The sequence below is a fragment of the Rhodnius prolixus genome, unplaced genomic scaffold, assembly GCF_049639745.1.
Source record: "Rhodnius prolixus isolate KJV_2025 unplaced genomic scaffold, Rpr scaffold_2, whole genome shotgun sequence".
Classification (NCBI taxonomy): domain Eukaryota; kingdom Metazoa; phylum Arthropoda; class Insecta; order Hemiptera; family Reduviidae; genus Rhodnius; species Rhodnius prolixus.
The window spans coordinates 50,371,512-50,391,159 of NW_027411592.1; the positions used below are offsets into that span (position 1 = coordinate 50,371,512).

The window sequence follows — 19,648 nt, forward strand, 5'->3', positions numbered from 1 at the left end:
TTTATGCATGAGTTAGTCGTTTTATTAATAAAACAACAATAGAAACATTTTGAAATTTAAATGTTCCAAAAAATGTAAAAAAATACATAAATTGAAATATATCATTCTGAAACTTATTAGTTTTATTTCAATAAGGTAAATTCATAAAAAAGGGCATTTTATTTTCTTTTTTTAAATCTTTGTAAATATGTTTCCTTATATATATAAGATGTTCTTTATACATAAATATGTATAACTTATTAAATTTATAAACACCAGTGATTCAAATAGGAATTCTAATTATTTTTAATGAGTTATTTATTAGTTTTATATATTTATTTTTTGGCACTTAAAGAATAAAAGAATTTTATTACAAATTGAGAGAATGAGCTAATAACAGAACTATACACGGTTCACATAGGACAGATAATGTAATACAATAATTAATTCTTTCTTTCGTTTATATAAAAGCTCATTTTCCTTCAATAATCTCTTATGTATAGGTAAGATATATTGGATGTACATATATATCCTCAAATATTTTTTTTTTTTAATTTATGTACAAAAAAGCAGACATTTACAGTCACATTTATACAAGGAAAATATAATTTAATGGAATATATTTATAATTAATTCAATTTAACTCAAGGAGGTAATAAGGTGTGAATTATCAGTACAATTACTATACAAATGATAAGCCATTTTTGTTTTAAGTAGGGCTAGTTTTTTATATAGGGCTAGTAGAGCATATTGTTCAGAAAAAAAAAATTAAAAAAGACAGCTTTTTTGTCAAACATAACAATTTGAAAGCTTTTTTTTTTTTTAAAAAAAAAAAATATATATATATATATTACAAGTATAAAAAACTATTAAGCTATTAAATGCAGTGATAGCAATATACAATTAATATTTCTTTTCTTTTTTATTCATTTATATTAACAATTTATAACTCTCCATGATTGAATCTCCTGACCCCACAGCATTGAATTATTCATTACATAATAAATTAGAAGAAAGCAAATTCGATAAATTGGAATTAAACAAAATATCCATTTGAGCCTTTTAAGGAAATATAAGAAAAGTATTTCACAAAACATTATTTGATATATTTAATTTTAACTTTTTTAAAAATGTTATAACAATTTCACTTCGTGAGAATAAAATGAACACTACTTTATTAAACCTTCTATAAAATAAAGTTTATTCTTTTTTTATTATTATTTTGGAGCCTTGGGCTACATTATTAGGGGGGAGGGATGACAAACTTAAAAGCACCATCTAAAGTATTTACAGGTTGAGTTATAGCTTTAATAAATCACGTTTTGCATTTCTATTTTGATCATTTAAGAATTATCACAGTGGTTAAAATTTTTGGAGTTATTGCATTGTTTATAATTATTATTTATTTTATTTTTTTTGTAAATACAACCATGTTACTGCACTAAGTGATAATGAATTTTGTGTTACTTTTTCTAAAGGAGAGCATAATCAAACTAAACGAAACTGTTTTTGGACACTGACAGTAATTAATTAAATATTCTGCTTTATCACAAAGACTGCTTACTGAAATGCTGTCCAAAGGCGCGTGATCAGAGTAAATAGTAAACAGCTGACTTAATTGCCATGTTTCCTTTTTTGTGACGGGCTTTCACAATGTTTGTTTTAGTATGTAATATCTACATAATTAAACATGAAAGGTTGCGAGGGACAAGATGTGACAACCCTGTACACGTCAGCTTCCCTTTTTGGAACTTCCCTATAGATGGAATGATTAGGACAGAGTCATCAACTTTTCTTTAAAGTGAACACCAAGAGGAAGTGAAGCATCTAAGGACAAGCGATCACGTAGTTCACGATTGGATCAGGACCCTTAAAGGAAGTAAGGCTAAAGAATTTGTGCTACATACCAGAAACCCAAACATAATTTGCCCAGCATCTTCCAGACAAAGTCAAACAATAGGAAGATGTATTAAGTACATGGTAAATGTGGGAAGCCGGTAATCCATTCCGTTGGCTGAGATCCTATACCATCAGCCTCGGCTAACCCAAAGAACTGGCAGAAAAATTAAATTCACCTTATTTTGGATATCATGTTGGCCAGGTATGTAATATGATGACCGACGATTTGACAAGGCACCTATTCCGACTTTATGGGACCAAACCCTTTTGCGGGATTAACATCTATTACGAAAAGCTTGAAAAGAAGGAGGTGGTCTAAAGAGCTAAGCTCTGGACCAATCACCTGTGACTGATGAAAGACCCGGGTCTGTCTGAATAACTATAATCGTAAAAGATCAGAAGTGTGCCACGGGCTCAGTAAAAATAGATAGGCGCGCTGATGGGTATCTACGAGATATTTTAGAGTTAAAAGAGTACCAACGGGGCTGGGCCTGAAATGTGACAACACTTGTGGAAACTTCTCACTGCGATACCATCATTTAAAATGTATTTAGATGCATGGGAACACCAGAATCAAGGCTGCTCAGAAACCTTAAATTGAGAGTGTGGTTTAGAGTTTCACCCAGCACCAGTCAGGAGACACAACAGATCTACGAAGGTCGCAGGGTGCTGAACTCCCTCCTTTCTTTATCACAAAGGATCCAGAACGTTCGTTTGGGTATGCGAATCTCAGATTATATCTCAGAACTGCTTTGAACAGGCAAATGGAATGTCTTGGAAATTCTAATGATTTATAGACTAATAAATATATTTTACGGGTCAAATCGCTCACAAAATATAATTATTGTGAGGATCGTGATAAAAACGTTTAAAATTCTAGGTTAACGAAAAACTGTTAAAGTAGGTTATGATGGGAAAAATCAGTCAAGACAAGCCATAATAGCTGGGTTTCACTTTTCTCTGAGGAAACATTCATAAAACAAGGGTACAGATACCCAATTGCTTGAAAATGTGGATACATTCTTTTGCTGTGCGAAGTTTTGATCGGTAAAAATTAGCAACAAATTTAGAAAAGGGAATCTAAAAAAAAAACTACAATGCTCTCCTAAGATGAATTTAAAACTAAACAAAGTATACAAAAATAGCAAAGAAAGTTAATGGAATAACATTTAGTATGAAGTTCACATTGTTAAGAAGAAAAATAGTTTTTAAACATCAAAAAAATAATAACTGATCAAATATACAATACATTTAATAAGAAATTTAAAAAATGCAACGTGAAAAAAAAAAATTTAAACGAGTCCAATATTATTGATTAGAGATTATCAGTCTTCGTCCGCACCCACTTATCAGTTACAAATCACTTAATTTTGAGAGTACTTTAAATATATGTCATATGCACATAATAGATGATAAAATCTTGAATGAAAAAGAGAATAGTTGTATAAAATGTTAAAAGGAGAGGAGTGGAAGCGAACTATCTAGTAATCAGGCATCATTAAATGGTGAAAAACTGGTTTTAGAATAACTATTATGAGAATGATATGTCTAAAGTAGAATATTTATTTTATATATATACTTTATTATTATATAGTCATGTCCGAATTATATTTTCTTTACTTCAAAAAGAAATATTTTCATTTTTCTTCGAAATGTTTCATTATAAATAAATACTCAGCAGTTTTTGAGTAAATCATATTAAAAATAAATAAACTAATAAAAATAGAATAAGAAATACACTAAAATTGCTTTTTTAAATATTAAAATTGCATATTCAGGTATCCAATGTAGGGCAGGCAATAAACATGACGAATTGGTCTTCCCAATTCATAATTCAATTATATTAAGTATTAATACATTAAAATGTGGGGAATTAAAGGCTACATAAGGACTATTTACAGGAAATTTGGAGCTAAATTAGGTAATTGCACTATTGGGATTGTGGATGCTGGGTATTTTCACATACTTGTAAATATCCTTCATAATTTCTTTTTTCGAACTAAAACTTCAGCAGCAATTTTTCGAAAAGCATCTTTGTGTTCAAGCCAAAAATCAGCAGTAACTTTGCAATTAATTACAATAAACATCCGGTGGATATAGTTTTAGCTTAGCGTATAGAAGGAACAAATGTAATTACTTCTGGAGTTCAATGACCGCCCAATTATCATTATGTATCAGTGCTGAAATGTTTTGCTAAATGAAAACACAGCCACTTAAATTACAAATAACTTTTTAACCAAGTTAATTAAAATGTAAGCAAATATAAGTACCTAATCACATATTTTGATAAATATGTACAGAAGACACACAGATGAAACCGAAAGCTCCAGTTTGAACTTGCTGACTAATTAAGAATACTAGAACTGGTACTGCTACACTATAAAGGGTTTTCGTAAACTCATCATTATCTTTGTAGCTTTCTAGTGCCCTATTTAAATCTGTTGTGCGAAAAAAAAAATGCAGCAATAGTTTCAGAATTGGCTAATTTAGATTATGACACTTTCCTTTTCAGACTTTGTCATTTCATGAGTAGACTTTCAGTTTTAACGTGATTACCAACTTTAAAACCTGGCAAAAAAAATATTCATGAACTAAATTCACTCCTAAAATTTTGGGAATTGTAAAGTATGTAAAGTTAAGAAATAAAAATCAGAAAATATTGCTTCATAAATTTACATTTACTTCAACACAATAGGTATGAGTGTTTACTGAACTATCCGACAGAAGGGTCGTTAGTTCGTACTTAAACCATGATCTAGAGGCGGATAAGAATAATTACACTTTCTTCTTCTATACGCTGTGTGCTTTTAGTTTTAGAAATTTAGATGTGCACAATCCATAAACAATTTAATGCAGATTATAGCAATTTTAATTCATTAGTCCTACTAAACTAGGATAATATTTTATTAGTCCCTTAAAAAGGAAAATTTTATGTACATAAAGTTTTTGCAATCTATTTCGGTAATTCTAAAGGTTTTTTTAAAAATGAATATATCTAAGACCCTTTAATATAATCTGGCTACGCCACTGTTCTGAGTATCTCAGAAGCAGCTAAGTTAGCTAATGTTTTCTTAATACGAAGTGCAGTTAATCTTGCTGCCGCATTATGGTACCAACATTCCTTCATCACTCTTGACATGGCTTGTAATGCCTAAAAATGAACAATATTATTTATTTACGAAATTATTTAATCTATGATGGCTTTATGGTTCCAGCGAAGGTCAGGATCCTAGAAGTTTTTTCAATTGCCGTTTCTTAAAATTTATATTAACTTTCTCTAAATCAGACATTTTTCCAAGAGTAGTAAGCATATATCATTAAAGTCTAAGACGATAATCTCATCAGTTTTTGGGAATCTTATGTCTAAAATGTTTATCTTTAATTATAAAATAAAAAATACATCACAATTATTTCAAAACCACCGACACTTTCTGTTTTGATGACCTGAAAAGCAAATTAAAATTACAATTCTCAATTGGCTGACCGGCTAAGACCGAACAAGCAAAAAGCCTGAGATGAAATGTTCAGCAGTGGCGGTAGTATTTTTTTAATAACAAAAAAACAAAAACTCACATGTGAAGAATGCCATCGATTTGGTACGCTTGGTCGTTTTCGATCGATGCACACGACTCTCCTCATTTCATCGATAGTGGGATCTGAAGGTACCATATCAAAAAAAGGTAATTGATAATCGTCGTGGATTCCGCCTACATTAGCTCTTCGTCCGATTTCCCACATTATTAAACCAAATGCATACACATCTGCTCGTTTGAATGAATCAAAATGATTCATATTCATTGATTCGTCTAATACCTACAAATATAAATTAAAAAAAATAAACACCTATTTAATAGTAAAATTACCAGGTCACCTTAGATGATATTATATCCAACAAATTTCTTCTTTTTTTTGTATACGACGAAAACAATCGGCAGCAGAATCCTAGTGTTCTAAGTTATTCCTGTTTGAGGAAGTTATGTAAAGAGATTGCAAGTTGCGCATAGATTGTAAAGAGATTGCATTCACAGCTTAAATAAGTAAGATACACGGCTTAGTTATCTAAAATATTGTCATGGTTCATTGAAAAACATAAATTCAATATGGTCCCTGAGGATAAATAGACTTCTAAAGGAAAAAGAAATAGTGAATAATATTACGAAAAATCATTTCAATCAATATTTTTAAATACAAAAAATTTATTAATTTACTGGCTTCTGTTCTCCAAGTCTCTGATGCCAAAAAAAGCTGTCATACTAAATAAGTTTCAATTGCTCTTTTGTAAAATATTTGGAAAAAAAAGCAAAATTATCTCTAAATCTAAATTAAAAATTTCGTACCTCTGGTGCCATGTATCTCTTTGTACCAACTCTGTTGTTTAAAGGTATATCTACCGTATCAGTAGATACTTCATGCCTAACAGCTAAGCCTAAATCTCCTATTGCACAAGTACCATTTGCTTTCACCAAAATATTCTTCGACTTCAGATCACGATGAGCTATAGCAGGCTTCCCTGAAATTAAAAATTACCAAATAAACATAATTTTTTTTGTTTTGTTTTTAAATAAAATAAGTTTTAAGAAGTGCTATCATTTAAACAATTATGACTAGATATGCAATACTGGAAGTCCAGTTAGCACGAAATTAGCATGATGAGTTTTTATTAATGGTTTATAGAAAATGAAAATATTGTACATAAATTTTTAATATTGCTACTTATATGATTACGAATTATAAAAAAATAAAATAGAAACAAATATATTTTTTAATGTTTAGCCAATGATGTTATGCATAAGTATTTTCAAAGTTTATTAAACTGTTAGTAATATGCGCGTTGTAGGGTGCTAATGACCACAGACGTCGATTAGCCTGGGGGGGGGGGGATATGCGTTGTAGAGTGATGGACGCATTGACTTGACTGCTAGGTGAGAATATTCAACGTTTGGCTTATCTAGGAGACCAGCGTTCTTTGTACCATCCCATAAGATTGGTATAGTTTGTTCTAGGCGCCTGAAAGAGCTGGCAGCTGGTAAAGATATTCTTTTAGTCTGGGTGCAAGTCAAGTTGCAAGTTGGGGACTATTAGTAAAGAGGAAAGTCGATAGTCTGGCATAATTGGAAGTCATTTTACCCAACACAATATATTTAAGTAAGAATAAAACCCCGCTTCGGCCATTAAATAATTTAAACACAAAACATAGTGCTCACAACATGTTAAGAAAAAGTTCATAAATTTCATACCTTGTGTGCCTACGATTTCCATATGCAAATGAGCTAAACCTGTTGAAATCGAAAGTGCCATTTTGATCATGCCTGGCACATCTACGGTTGTTCTATTTAGATAATCAAATAATGAACCATGTTCGTGATAATCGGTTATCAACCATAACTGAGTCCATGTCCCATTATCTGAAATTTCGTTTATTCATCAATGAAATAACATTTATTTATTAGTCTTGAAAATAATACATTTTTCGTTTCTTACTACTGGAGTCCAGATATTAATAATATCATAAACCGAAAGAAGAACGTAGAAACGTTCACCTTCCTGAATATTTTTTGTTTCCCCAGCCTAAATACATTAGTTTCTAAATGATATGAATATAAAGTTAAAATAACAAAATGAAAAATTACAGATTTTCTTTTTTATAAAATTAATTTGGTAAGTTATGAAATATTTGGACGACAATGAGTGTTTAAGAACTCATTAAGTTTCTAAATACTTCACTAAAATAGGAACTTATCTCGTTTTCTTACTTTTTTTGTCAACCATTTTTAAAAAGCATAGCACTTCACTTTCTTTAAAATATTCCATCACTTATCACTGCTGATACTTTAAAATTAATATTTTCACGTGAAGTTTCACTAAGCTGCGAGCAATAATACTGACATGTACGATTATCAAAACCTAGACGACAATATATTTTTGGTTTTGGAATAGGTCACCTTCTAAATACTCTTTTTTCCCCGCATTTCTGAAGTTCATCAAAACATTCTTCTAAAATCTTTTAATCCTTCCTTCCGTACATTTCTGCAGTATAAATAGTGCCTGAATCGATTGAATTAGTACAGTAAGTGTTCAGTAACCTTTTAAAGATATAAATCATTCCTAAGGAGTCAGCTAAGGAATCATTCTAGTTCTAAGGAGCATTTTTGGTTGACGCCATAACTTCTAATCCTTTTCTTCTTGAGGGAAGAACTTGACTTTACAAGCAACAAGTTTTGGTTTTATCAAGAAATTATATTCTATTTAGAAGCTGCTTAAATAGCTTTTGGGATGTACCCAGTTAAGAATTTATCCATCTTAGGTCGCATGTTTTTTGATAACCCTGACCGGTTTCCGTTCCGACTTTCATTCAGTTTGATGTAGAGAATTTGACTCAAAACTATGTTTGCGTCTGCCACTACAATAGCTGACACAGATGTGAGATCGAAGCAGGTCAGTGAAACGTGCTCAGACATATAAAATCAAGATATTATAAGTAATCACGATAACTGCTGACTTAATTGCATTTACAATTAAATAATCAATGTTGGAAGTTTACTGCGGTCATAACATTCCAATAACATTTACCTTTATTATCAGCAGCAATAAATCCGAGAATATTATCATGTCTCAACATAACTGTTTGATATATTTCTGCCTCTCTGAACCATGACCTTTCTTCTCTTGATGAAAATATTTTAACAGCTACATTCTCTCCTCGCCAACGTCCTCGCCAAACTTCACCAAATCTTCCTTTTCCGATAGTATCTACAAGTTGTATTTGTCGTGCAATACTTCTCTGTACAAGTAGAGGTAATCCTAAAACAGAATTTTAGTATATTAAATTAGAATAATCCTTAAAGATTATTATTTTAAGGCGCTTTACATTTCCGGTTACGGCGCGTTCTTAATGTACTGCCCATTTCGAACATTGTTCTCTTGTCAAGGTAATACTTATACTGTCCACAGAAGGTGAGAAAGAGGCTACCAGCAAAAAAAAAATCTAAAGGCATCTAATTATTTGTCTTACTAATCTTTAAACTCAGCCCATTGTATCTGCGGCCCCATTTCTCCTTCTTTTTTGGTTTTACTCAAGGCTAATCCAAATCCCACGAACGAGATGTTTTAGCCATTAATAATGGAAGAATGATATTCGGTTTTTAGACTTTTTTTTTTTACTAAGTTCGTTTCCCTGAATGGAGACATAAAAAGGGTAATTGCCTTTTGTTCCTAAAACTTTCTATGATAAAAGAATTATGAACTGAAATAAAATTACTATCATACTTATTAATTACTTGCACATCTACAAGATTACCTGAACCTGATCCAGAGGTAGTCATATCAATCATATCTCTAAGAGATACATTGCCTAGAATTGGTTGTTCAGTTCCGTCTAGTGATTCAGGGCAATGATATCGTGAGCTACCTTTGTGACGATTCCAACAAGAAAATCCTACCATTATTAAGCCACAAAGCAGGAAAAAAGGAAGTGCTATCGCCAAAGCCAATTCCAGTGAACCCAAGGGTGATGAATCTCTTATATCCAAGTCACCGGCGCCTCCGCCGATTTTCCATGCTAATAAAAAAGAAAATCAAAATTAATGAGAATTACTAAAATATACATTTAAATGAATACACCTAGGTGAAAATAATTTAACTGGCCTAAAATATTACTACTTTGAAATTTTTTCGAAGTGTCTTAAACGGTTACTCTACCAAAGGAACGTTTCCACAATAGAAAGATTAAGAGAATAAATTTCTTTTCCATTTACTCACGAAAATGAAAGCTTAGCGAATGGATATAAAAATAACAGTGTCCCGTTCGTTATTTTCTGAGAGAATTTTTTTTTCTGAAATTCATAATTAATATATATATATATATATATATAAATATAAATTATCACATTTTATTGTTAATAAAAAATGTGCTTGTGGATGACGTAAACATCTGCAACATCCTAAGCACAAAAAAATTAAAACGAATTTTTAACCAACTTCTACTGTTTAAAACACAACAAAAGTATGTGAACAAGGTACAGAAAATATTTAAATGCAAAGAGACTGCTCCAAAACTTATAAAATTGGTTAATAAAAGAAAATAAAATTTCAATTTTCTGAAACACTCATTTAATGTAAAACATTATTTGGGAATTGCTTTTAAATCTTAAAAATCATTTAGTAATAAAGCTGAAAAAGAATTAAAAAGGTTTCCCAAGTTAAATTTCTAAAATAAAAAAATATAAAAATAAAAAGTGCTTGAATTAAAAAAAGAAAAAAAAGGTATAATAAAATAAAAATATAAATTTAAAACTTAGAATGCATAAACATAATCTTTATTTTTTAATGAATTAGTGGATATAAGTCGTGCAAGTAGGCTTCTTTGAAATTCAAACCATTCGATTGCTTTGTCATGCATTAAACATGCTATTTCGCCAAGAACCATTATTTGAAGTGTTGTTACTTTAAATTATACCATTCGAACGAATTCATGCTATACAGACTATAAAAAAAAAAGAAAATAAGTATATACGTACTTGTCCAAGAAGAGTCTCCCAACTGAAAAAGTAAATAGCGTGCATTCAAACGAGTCTAAAAGGTAAACTCTTTTTCTTTTTTTCTTTCTTTATTAGAAAAAATAAATAATCATTACATTGGTTAATTGTTTAATCAGCTAAATCTGGCACACATTACTTACATTTATGACGAATTCCATCATTCAAAGTAGTTGCTAACCCCAATCAAAGTAAAAATAACTTTTTTTGTATAGAGATATATTTATCTCCAGAGACCATTCAAAATAAGATTCTACATTTTTCTTTGAGTCCAGCAATAAAAATGATACTGACAGCTGGAATAAATTGGTCCTCTTTACTAATATACTATAGAAGTTGACTGATTCTTAACAAATTATTAGATCGGTACTTTTTTTAAAAAATGATTTCAGACAAATTTTTAATGCACCATTTAAAATTACTTCCCAATGTCTTAATCTCATGCATTTGAATCAAAAACTTAAAAAAAAATAATCATTATGTTACTTAAAAGAATAACCATTGATTCCCCTGAAAAAATTAAATTCCATAAATATTAGAACCCAAAAGTAGTGTTGAAGTGATTGTATTTCAATAAACGCATAGCTTTCATTTATCATTTTTATTCTGAAAATTCTGGAAGAATATTCGTTGTATTTACCAACTTCCAAACAGCAGAAAAAGCAACTGTTTGAAGGCGCTTTTAAATAGGCAGTAGTTTGGGACAATTTCTAGACTACAAGTTTTCTGAAACTGCTAACAGTTTTTTTTTTAATGAAAGATATTCACTTCAATTAAAAAAATTAAATAAAAAAAGCACCTAACCTTAGGCTAAATAACATTATCTCCGAATTGATTCTTCTACTATAGAAAACAGTAAGGAAAAGTATATTTTACAATTAGAGTTCAACATAATTAAAATTTATAATTATGAAAATTCCTGCACGCTATTTTATTGGAAAATCAATTGTAAAAAACGTTTAAACAACTAAATTAAAAAAAAATTAAGAATTTACTTAAAACCAACATTTATTGCTTAGTTTTCTAAGGTATTTCAAAGTAAAATTTATGTCATTTTATCTTTTCAAAAACGTTGTTTGGAATATTGAAGAACTGATTTTTTGGGGCACTTCAGAGGATTATTAAGATTTGAAGGGATATCGGTAAAAATGTCCAGATATGTTTCAGATAAATAACTCAAGAGTTACACGAAAATCTCATGTTTTCATAAGTTTTTCTTTTTTCTTCGCAGCCACGGTGCAAACAATAAAACTGCAGAAGTTAGTATGCGCATTTTTGCATTGACACAATCCGCAAAAAGTTTTATAGTTTTTTTTTTTTAATTATTATAATTTATTTTCAGAATTTTTAAAAACAATCAAATTCTTTCACCACTTTTCAAAAAAAATAAAATAAAATAACGAATCAAAAACACAAAGACAGACACAAGGTGAACCCGCTTCTGTTGCCTTCACTGATGTTCACGAGGCAATTAATAAGACTCACCTCTAATTTTGGCCTCAAATTTTCCATTATTACATAAATCCGAATCGCAGCATTCCATGAACACACATGTTTTCATATGAGAGTTGCAATTATCACTTGGCTTCCAGTCAGGTGTATGAAGGCACCAAAAAGGATTCTTTGGTGGGAAGATAATACTCTCTGGCAAACACCTACAGATGGATAGAAATTATAGAAAAAAAAAAAAGAAAAAAGAAAAAGAAAGATAGTTTGACAAATCCATATGCTCTAAGGTTAAAATAAGAGCGTGCACATAGTAAACATCCAACAGTTTTAACTTTGTTCTGTGAAGAACCCTTAATACAAAAGTAAAAATTACAATTTTGGCTTAAGGTTCACCTTTGCTTTACATTGACTGAAGGAAACATTACTGCAGCGTATGAGAAAATAGATAAGCCAATCAAAATTACTAATTTTACTTCGGTTTCATTCGTATTTGGAAGAAATTTGATTTTTTTAAGATACAAGTACAAGGTATTTTGCTAATGAAATCTACTCGAAAGAAACCATGAAATAATCAGCCAATTTTGGATGATGAGAGTTTCTCTTTTTCTTAATTTTCAATATAATTTGTGTTTATGATGAGAGAGGGTCATAGTGCGTGCTATCATAAATACTTACATGAAACTTGATTAAATTCGAAGGTATTTTAAGTTAAATTACAATTAAAACCTTACGATGTCGTTAGTAGTCAAAAAAATTCTGTCTTAAGATTCATAAAACCTGCACAAAATTAATATTCAGAATTAGATAGGCTGATTAAAAGTTTTAATCTGTTTTTTTTTTTTTAATTAGCTTAGATATCAATTCCGCCATGTTCTTTTAAAAACTAAACAAATTTGTTTTAAGGGTTTTTATCAATTTAATAAACTTAAACATTAAAAATAATAAAACTTGCAAAGGTATTCCTCAAACCTCTCTTTCAAAATGAAAAAATAAAATAAGGAAAACAAGAACCTATGGATGTTTACAAATTATCAGATTAATATTGCAAGCGAAAAATAAATAAATAAAAAGAATTTGAAGTAATTATAGAAAATTATAAAAGCAATAGTAACCTAAAAAGTGAATAGGAATGAAAAACATGCATGAAAGAATATGCAATCAACTACTCTTGAAGAATTGTAAGACTCAAGAATGGGTGCATGGGCGTCTGAAGTGTATCAGCCACTGATGGACCTACCTGATTCCTTACGTTCATGAAGTACCGGTTTCAGATCTTTGTTACAGAAGTCATATTTCTTGCAACATTCTATGACAAAGGAGTCGTTATGTTTACCGTTGGAATGGCATACGATGGGGTTCTCTGGTGGATGAGTAACTTCCTTGTCAAGACATCTGCGCCATAGTAGCGTTCCACCCGAAGACAATTGCAAAACAAAACGACACAAAACAATACAGTGGTTAGATTTTTAACTTTCCATCTCTCTTTACTGAGAGAGGGAACAAAAGCGCGATATATCACGCTATGGGAATTGTTATTCACACACAGACAAATACACACGCGCACACGCTAAAATTCCTCGGGTGCAGGAAACTAGCAGTTACATGAGGTAAGTCACTTTTTAGGAAGTCACACCAACAAGGCTGAACCGTCTGCTAGAACTACAACGATATCTTATTTATCAACATCAAACAACCCTAAATTTTGAAAAACTTCTTTTTGTATAGGGCTAGTCAATAAAAGCGAAAACAGAGGGTACGGTGAGTTATTTACTATCTGCATTTACAACACAAAATACAATATTGTACTGGCAATAACGAATGAATAAAAAAGAAACCTCGGGTTCAAACCTCACATTTACAAAATTATTACTATAACGATTAAGTTAGCTCTACCATCATAATTGTAATTTAGAACAAATCACTTTAAACGTGAAATAGGTATTTTTTTTTTTTTAGTAAGGTCTCTCGACACTGAAAGCGACTACGATTTCTGGCTACTTTGTGTGTTAGACACCAGTAAAGAGACCACCAAGAGTTACGAGAACAATTGCGTCTACTGCACGCAAGAATATCAACTTATTTCCTTGAAATTGGGTGTGATGTTAGTAGTTACCACATATCTTTACTCCACATCTACATTCAGTTATCAAACTAGTGTTTGCGACTGTTTGCTCAAATAAATGCTTTACACCTACAAAATAAAACACAAAATTTATAATAAATGAATTTCGTGACTGTGATTAACAAATTTTTGGTTTGTTAGAAATGTACACAACCTCCTTCAATGGGCGTCAAATAAATTCGTAGAAATTTACTAAAACTGCTTAATAAATATCCCGTAACGGATTTATCTTTAAAACTATTTAAAAAGGCCTAAGATTCATTTAAGAATGGTGCATGAGAGTACGTTTGACATTGCAATAAACAATATAAAAAGTTTTTTTTTTCTGATCCGAGCTGATGTTTCTACAAAACTTAAGATGTAGTGCAATACTTACGAATAGACAAGCAAAAGCACATTACTGCAAGTGGGTTTTTAAGGGAGAGGCAAGAAGCTTGAATTGGAAGGCCAACATGACCGAAGAGGCTAATTTAAATCTTTCTGCCGTTATTGTGATCGTTGCTCACTAGACTAAAAATAAGCGCCGAAATATCAGACATTCTAAATTTTGAAGAAAACTGTATTCGTACATGAAAATAATTTTGTAAGATGTGATAGTAAATAAATTTTAATTATACTTAAAATACAAAACGAACTTTACAGGCAAAATTCTGAGGGCATAACCATATCCACATTTATGACAAAAATGCTTATTTAGCTGTTATAATAACTTTCTTTGAATAGCTTGATACACTCTGGTATTTTAAGTTTGAATTTACTGAACACCTAATGCTTCTTTTACTAGTTTACGTCAGACACATCGCTAGGGAGGAAAAATGAATTAAGACATCAATATTAATTTTACCACTAGTTTCTAAGAACGTTTTCGAATAAAGCCGCTAATTGATAGTCGCTCGAAGTAACCTACAATAAGATGCTCAAAGCAAACTCGCTCAAATAAATTAATTTGATGTAATAAAGTAATTAACTAGTAGTCGCTTTCAGTGGATGAGATGCCTAATTGTTTCATTTGTCATCGATTTCTACAAGCTACAGGTTTAAAAGCCCTCCAGAAAAACGAATTTACCCCTTTTTTAGAAAACGAGTCGGTTGATTGATTTAATAAAGCATTTACATTTTTATCCCTCAATAAATTTAAAGTTATACAGCAAAATATCTGTTACGACATGAAATATATCTTCTAAAAAGTAAAAATAATTAAACATTGAGTTTAGAAAACTAGTGATTGATTAACAGAATTCTTTGAAACATTAGCTCAGTAAATCAGTGTAACACACTCCGAACTTAGTTATCTTAATCTCATTTTTTGAATCCTTCTGACTACCCAGTTTTGATAATTCATCGGTCTTTCCCAGAGTAAAATTCTTAGACGATAGTTCTTACACCTAATTACAACTTGCATACAAAGGAAAGTGAAACCCAGTAATTTAATTTTAAAAAATAAATAACAGGATATCATGCTACCGAAATAAAGTCTGAGCCTCTTCCTTTTAGGTGCTTACTTCAGAACTCTGGATTATTTCGAAGAAACAATTAAGTATAAATGGATACAGCAGAAACGTTTTAAATCATTAATCGTATAACTCCCACGTGAATAAATTTAACAAATGCAGCAATTTAACTATATTTAAACTTAGAAATAACGTTGAATTCAAAACTTATCTCTTCAATTTAACAAAACGCAAATTCAATACAGAGAACTGGCTGCCTTGATGGGGACTGATTGGATGGGGGACTAAGGATGGTTGCACACGGGTTTACCTGCAGGCAATGGATATAAGGCCTTGTTACAATAGTCCGCGTTGTTGCAGCATGCTGTATCATCCGACTTGAAACACCGTACCGGCCTCTCAGGAGGAAACCAGTGTGCCTTGTCATAACACCTTTGGGGCGAAACAATCACACAACAAAATATGTACACACATTGATTAGGGTTCTTTCCTTCAATTGTTTTTACCTTGGTTACTTAAATCCCTTCTTGAGTTAAACAAGTAAAAATATCAAATAATTTAATAATAATACAACTCCTATTGTGAATAATGTACTTGCATCAAAGACTTATAACAAAAACAAAAAAATTGAATCAGACAATCTTCTTGGTTGGTTTCAAGTACAAATCATGGGGTGAGTCAAATAATTGCCGTTTTTCAGGGTATTTGCTTTGTTATTACATGGCTGTACATGATTTTATTTAAAACCTTTTTCTGTGATAAAATGTTCTTTAAACATATTTCAAATTCTGATTGGTCAGTATTGTTTATTCAATGTAAAGTGGAATACGAAACTTTTGGCATTCTAAGACTTAATTGGCAAAAGATGTTCTGCATAAATTTTTAAAATTTCTTAAGTTGAGATGAATTAACGATCTGCCTAACATTGATGCAAAAATTCAAAAGAGGTGATATATTAACTAAAAAAGACAAGTTGAAGTAATATACCTGAGTGGTAATTGTGGATACTCTAGAACCGAAGGTTGTAAGCACCAATTAAACGTACCCAAAAACTATTAACTGTATTGTCTCAATCTTCTATAAACCTGCACTTCAGAAAAATGAACGTGACCAAAAATGTATACAGATTTTTCGCAAATTAACTCTAAATTAATTAGTTAAGGAGTGGTTAATCATCTTAGCCAACAAGAAAACGTGGTCAATAAGGTCAATAACAAGAAATAAAAATAAATAAATGTTTTTATTTACTTTTAGAAATACGAGTTAATTATCTATAATGAACTTATCTATGTTAGTAGTACTACCGTTGATTATTATCTCTATAAAGGTAACTTTTAAATATCTTTAGGTTAGAAGTTACCCGCATTTTGTGTACATTTCAACGAGTACTTAAGAGTAATGCATGACCGTAAACATCGAAAATAGATCCAAAATAATTCAAGATCTGGATGGAATTTAAGTGATCCCACCCCTTGCATCAGCCCCAATGAGGAACCAACTGCGGTTATGATCATTCTATTTCTTCGGAGCTGGCGATTCAACAATTTAGAGCTCAAGTCCTAGAAGCAGTTACAAGATAATTCGTTACTAAATCTATAGTACTGTTAAGCATTAGAGAGACAGGAACGTTTCCTGGAGTGTAAAAGTATACCCTTCTTTGAACACTCCTAACTTTTTATTTTTGAACAAATAGAGGACATCTGTGTGGAGGGCTTTGCAGAGAGAGATGCATGGAGGAACACTAGGGAGATTATACTTGAATATCGGCTCCACTCCCCTCAGAACAATCCCTGTGGTTCCTATTTTGATCTTGGGAACATGGAGGGACGTGGCGTGGGAGGCGAAGCTAAGCAAATACCAGGGTTAAAGAAGAAAATTACCAACCTTCTTGGAAAGCCTTGTTCAGAATAATATCAGAATTACTACTTTCGGTTTCCCGTCTAGAATTTCCCTTGAATATCTGAGAGAATTCTGGCTCGAGTAAGGAGCCCAATAATCTAATTAAAAGTCCTAATATACAATACCCCATAAAAATACTATACATATATAAAATGGGCAACTTCTTGATTTTAAAGTTTATTAAACTCTCAAAACTTTATGAACGACAAATTATTTTAAAAATCTTACGAACAAAAAAGTTAATATGATGCAAGTACATCTACAATCCCTAGAATGTGCTTTTTCTAATCGAAATTTTCTTTACCATAAAGAACTTTCAAGTGTTTGAAAATAAAATAATGAAATGTATTACGCTGATTTTTCTATTCCTATGCAAAGTTTTAGTTTATTTTAATAAATTTAACTTAAAACTTATCCAAATTGCATGAATTGTTTACCTAAATGCACTTTGTATCTTGTTTGTTGCTTTATCCAAAGACACGGATGTGAAACAGTACCCATCGGTTACACAAGAAAAATTCGTCTCTGCTACACAAATATCGCAATGACATTTTAGTGCTGAAAAATACAATAATAAAAGCTAAATTATTTCAACATACGAACGTATTTTAAATTTAATTTAATTTTTGACGTATTTTAAACCTAATTTCTACAAAATTGTTTGTACAACAATAATTCTTCAATAAAATGGTGATACTTTTTGGTTTCAACAAATGGGTCTCATTTTTTTGTTTAAAGGATTATTTTTACCAAGTTATTTATTTCCTAGAGGTAAAATAAAGTTCTAAACTATTGCAAGCTTACAGTAGTGGTAAGCCTTATATTTCTCTTCCACATGAAGTAACGCCCTTGAATTTCCTCATGAAACTTGCATTTTTTGGTCAACTGCCGGTTACGAAATTCTCCTCTTTTGTGTTACACCATCACAAACGGTGCATTTTGCACAATTAGAAGACTCACTCTTCATTATATTAACTTTTATTAATATTTTAATAAATAAAATTAAAATGGTGGATGTTTTATTTATTTTTATAGTCTTTTAGTCATTTATATTATATGTTTAAATAAGAAAATCATTAAGAATAAATTAGAAATGCACAAAATTAAGACACATGGTCGGTGACCGTCGTTGAATGTTTTAAACTACTAATTGATAACTGGGTAAATTTTTTGCTTGGTTCTAATGGACTAATTCAAGTAATTGATCTAGGCCATCCTAATGCACTAACTGTCACTGGACAATAACCTTTTGAAGATAACATTATCCCTGCCCATCCACGGAGGAATATGAGCTAACAAGGCAGAGGTTCTCTAATGTAACATAGAGCTACTCAAGCTGGTTTGCAAACTGATCCAACATCCAAATAGAAAATACTGTATGTAATAATTCAAAAGAATTTAAAACAAACTAGCCGTCTTTTACTAGAAAAGTAAGTTTGAAAATGCGTACACATGTAGTTGTTCTAGCTTTTCCATAAAATGCCTTTAGCTAATTCCATATTCCGACCAGGAACGAGATTTTTTGGATTTCACTACTGTAAAATTACAGATTGAAACCAACGAGCTCCCGTCAGCGACGACAGCACAGCACTTCTAAGCTTTCTGGGCGAAAGCTTTGAAATAATGAAGGACCTATGACTTCGGGTAAATCGTAAGGAATATTGCTCTGAGCGATTCATAGCGGCTTTTTGGGGAGAACGTCATCATTTGTACTTGAGGATTTTGGCTCGGAAAATAAGTGACTGTTAGTCAGCATACAAGTCCTTCCTTCTAGCTTGTTGATAGTCAATACAACGTGCAAACCTCCAAATTGGCACTTCAGTAACGATCAAGAACCTGGAAAAGCCGAGATCAAATGCCGCTTTTCCTTCTGTCAAGGTTTATTCTTGAATTGATCTCTCGACCAATGAGAGTTCTCCAAGACATATTGTGATGTTCAGCTAAATGAAGGACTAATTTACATTGCTCCCAGATACATTGCGATCAGCCAAAAAAGAATGTACATTGCTAATTACTAGAGAATTAAAAAAAATGTTGCAGCGTAACTTTGTTTCCCTTCACTATTTTTCCGTTGCACTACAACCGGTGCCTATATTACAGGATTCACTTTCTCGCACGTTTCTCACAAATGCGAGGTACAGTAACCTCTATACAAAATTAGTAGTTAGTGATAAGCAACTTTATCCATAAGGGTAGTTCGCGAAAAAGGTTTAAGAAGCTGATAAAAAGATAAACTCTAACTAGAAGCTGGAACCTTTGGCATGAGAGTACAGCAATTACTGACAAAACTTCTTTCATCCTGAGAATAATAACAG

At 31.2% G+C, this 19,648-nt stretch overlaps 1 protein-coding gene across 4 annotated transcripts in view; it reads right to left on the reverse strand.

Annotated features, from left to right (window-relative positions):
* babo (TGF-beta receptor type-1 babo) overlaps positions 1–19,648 on the reverse strand; it is a 21,526-nt gene continuing 1,878 nt past the window's right edge. The window contains exons 2-9 of one of the 4 annotated variants that reach the window (XM_074119851.1): positions 17,771–17,891; positions 15,745–15,866; positions 9,176–9,436; positions 8,449–8,679; positions 7,116–7,283; positions 6,216–6,388; positions 5,452–5,691; positions 1–5,029 (exon numbers count right to left, since the gene is read on the reverse strand). In XM_074119851.1, the coding sequence (XP_073975952.1) occupies positions 4,898–5,029; positions 5,452–5,691; positions 6,216–6,388; positions 7,116–7,283; positions 8,449–8,679; positions 9,176–9,436; positions 15,745–15,866; positions 17,771–17,891 (1,448 nt within the window). In that variant the 3' untranslated portion in view covers positions 1–4,897. Of the gene's footprint in view, positions 5,030–5,451; positions 5,692–6,215; positions 6,389–7,115; positions 7,284–8,448; positions 8,680–9,175; positions 9,437–11,897; positions 12,068–13,098; positions 13,254–15,744; positions 15,867–17,770; positions 17,892–19,648 lie in introns of all 4 variants that reach the window. The other 3 variants (XM_074119849.1, XM_074119850.1, XM_074119852.1) reach the window with 3 other exon arrangements.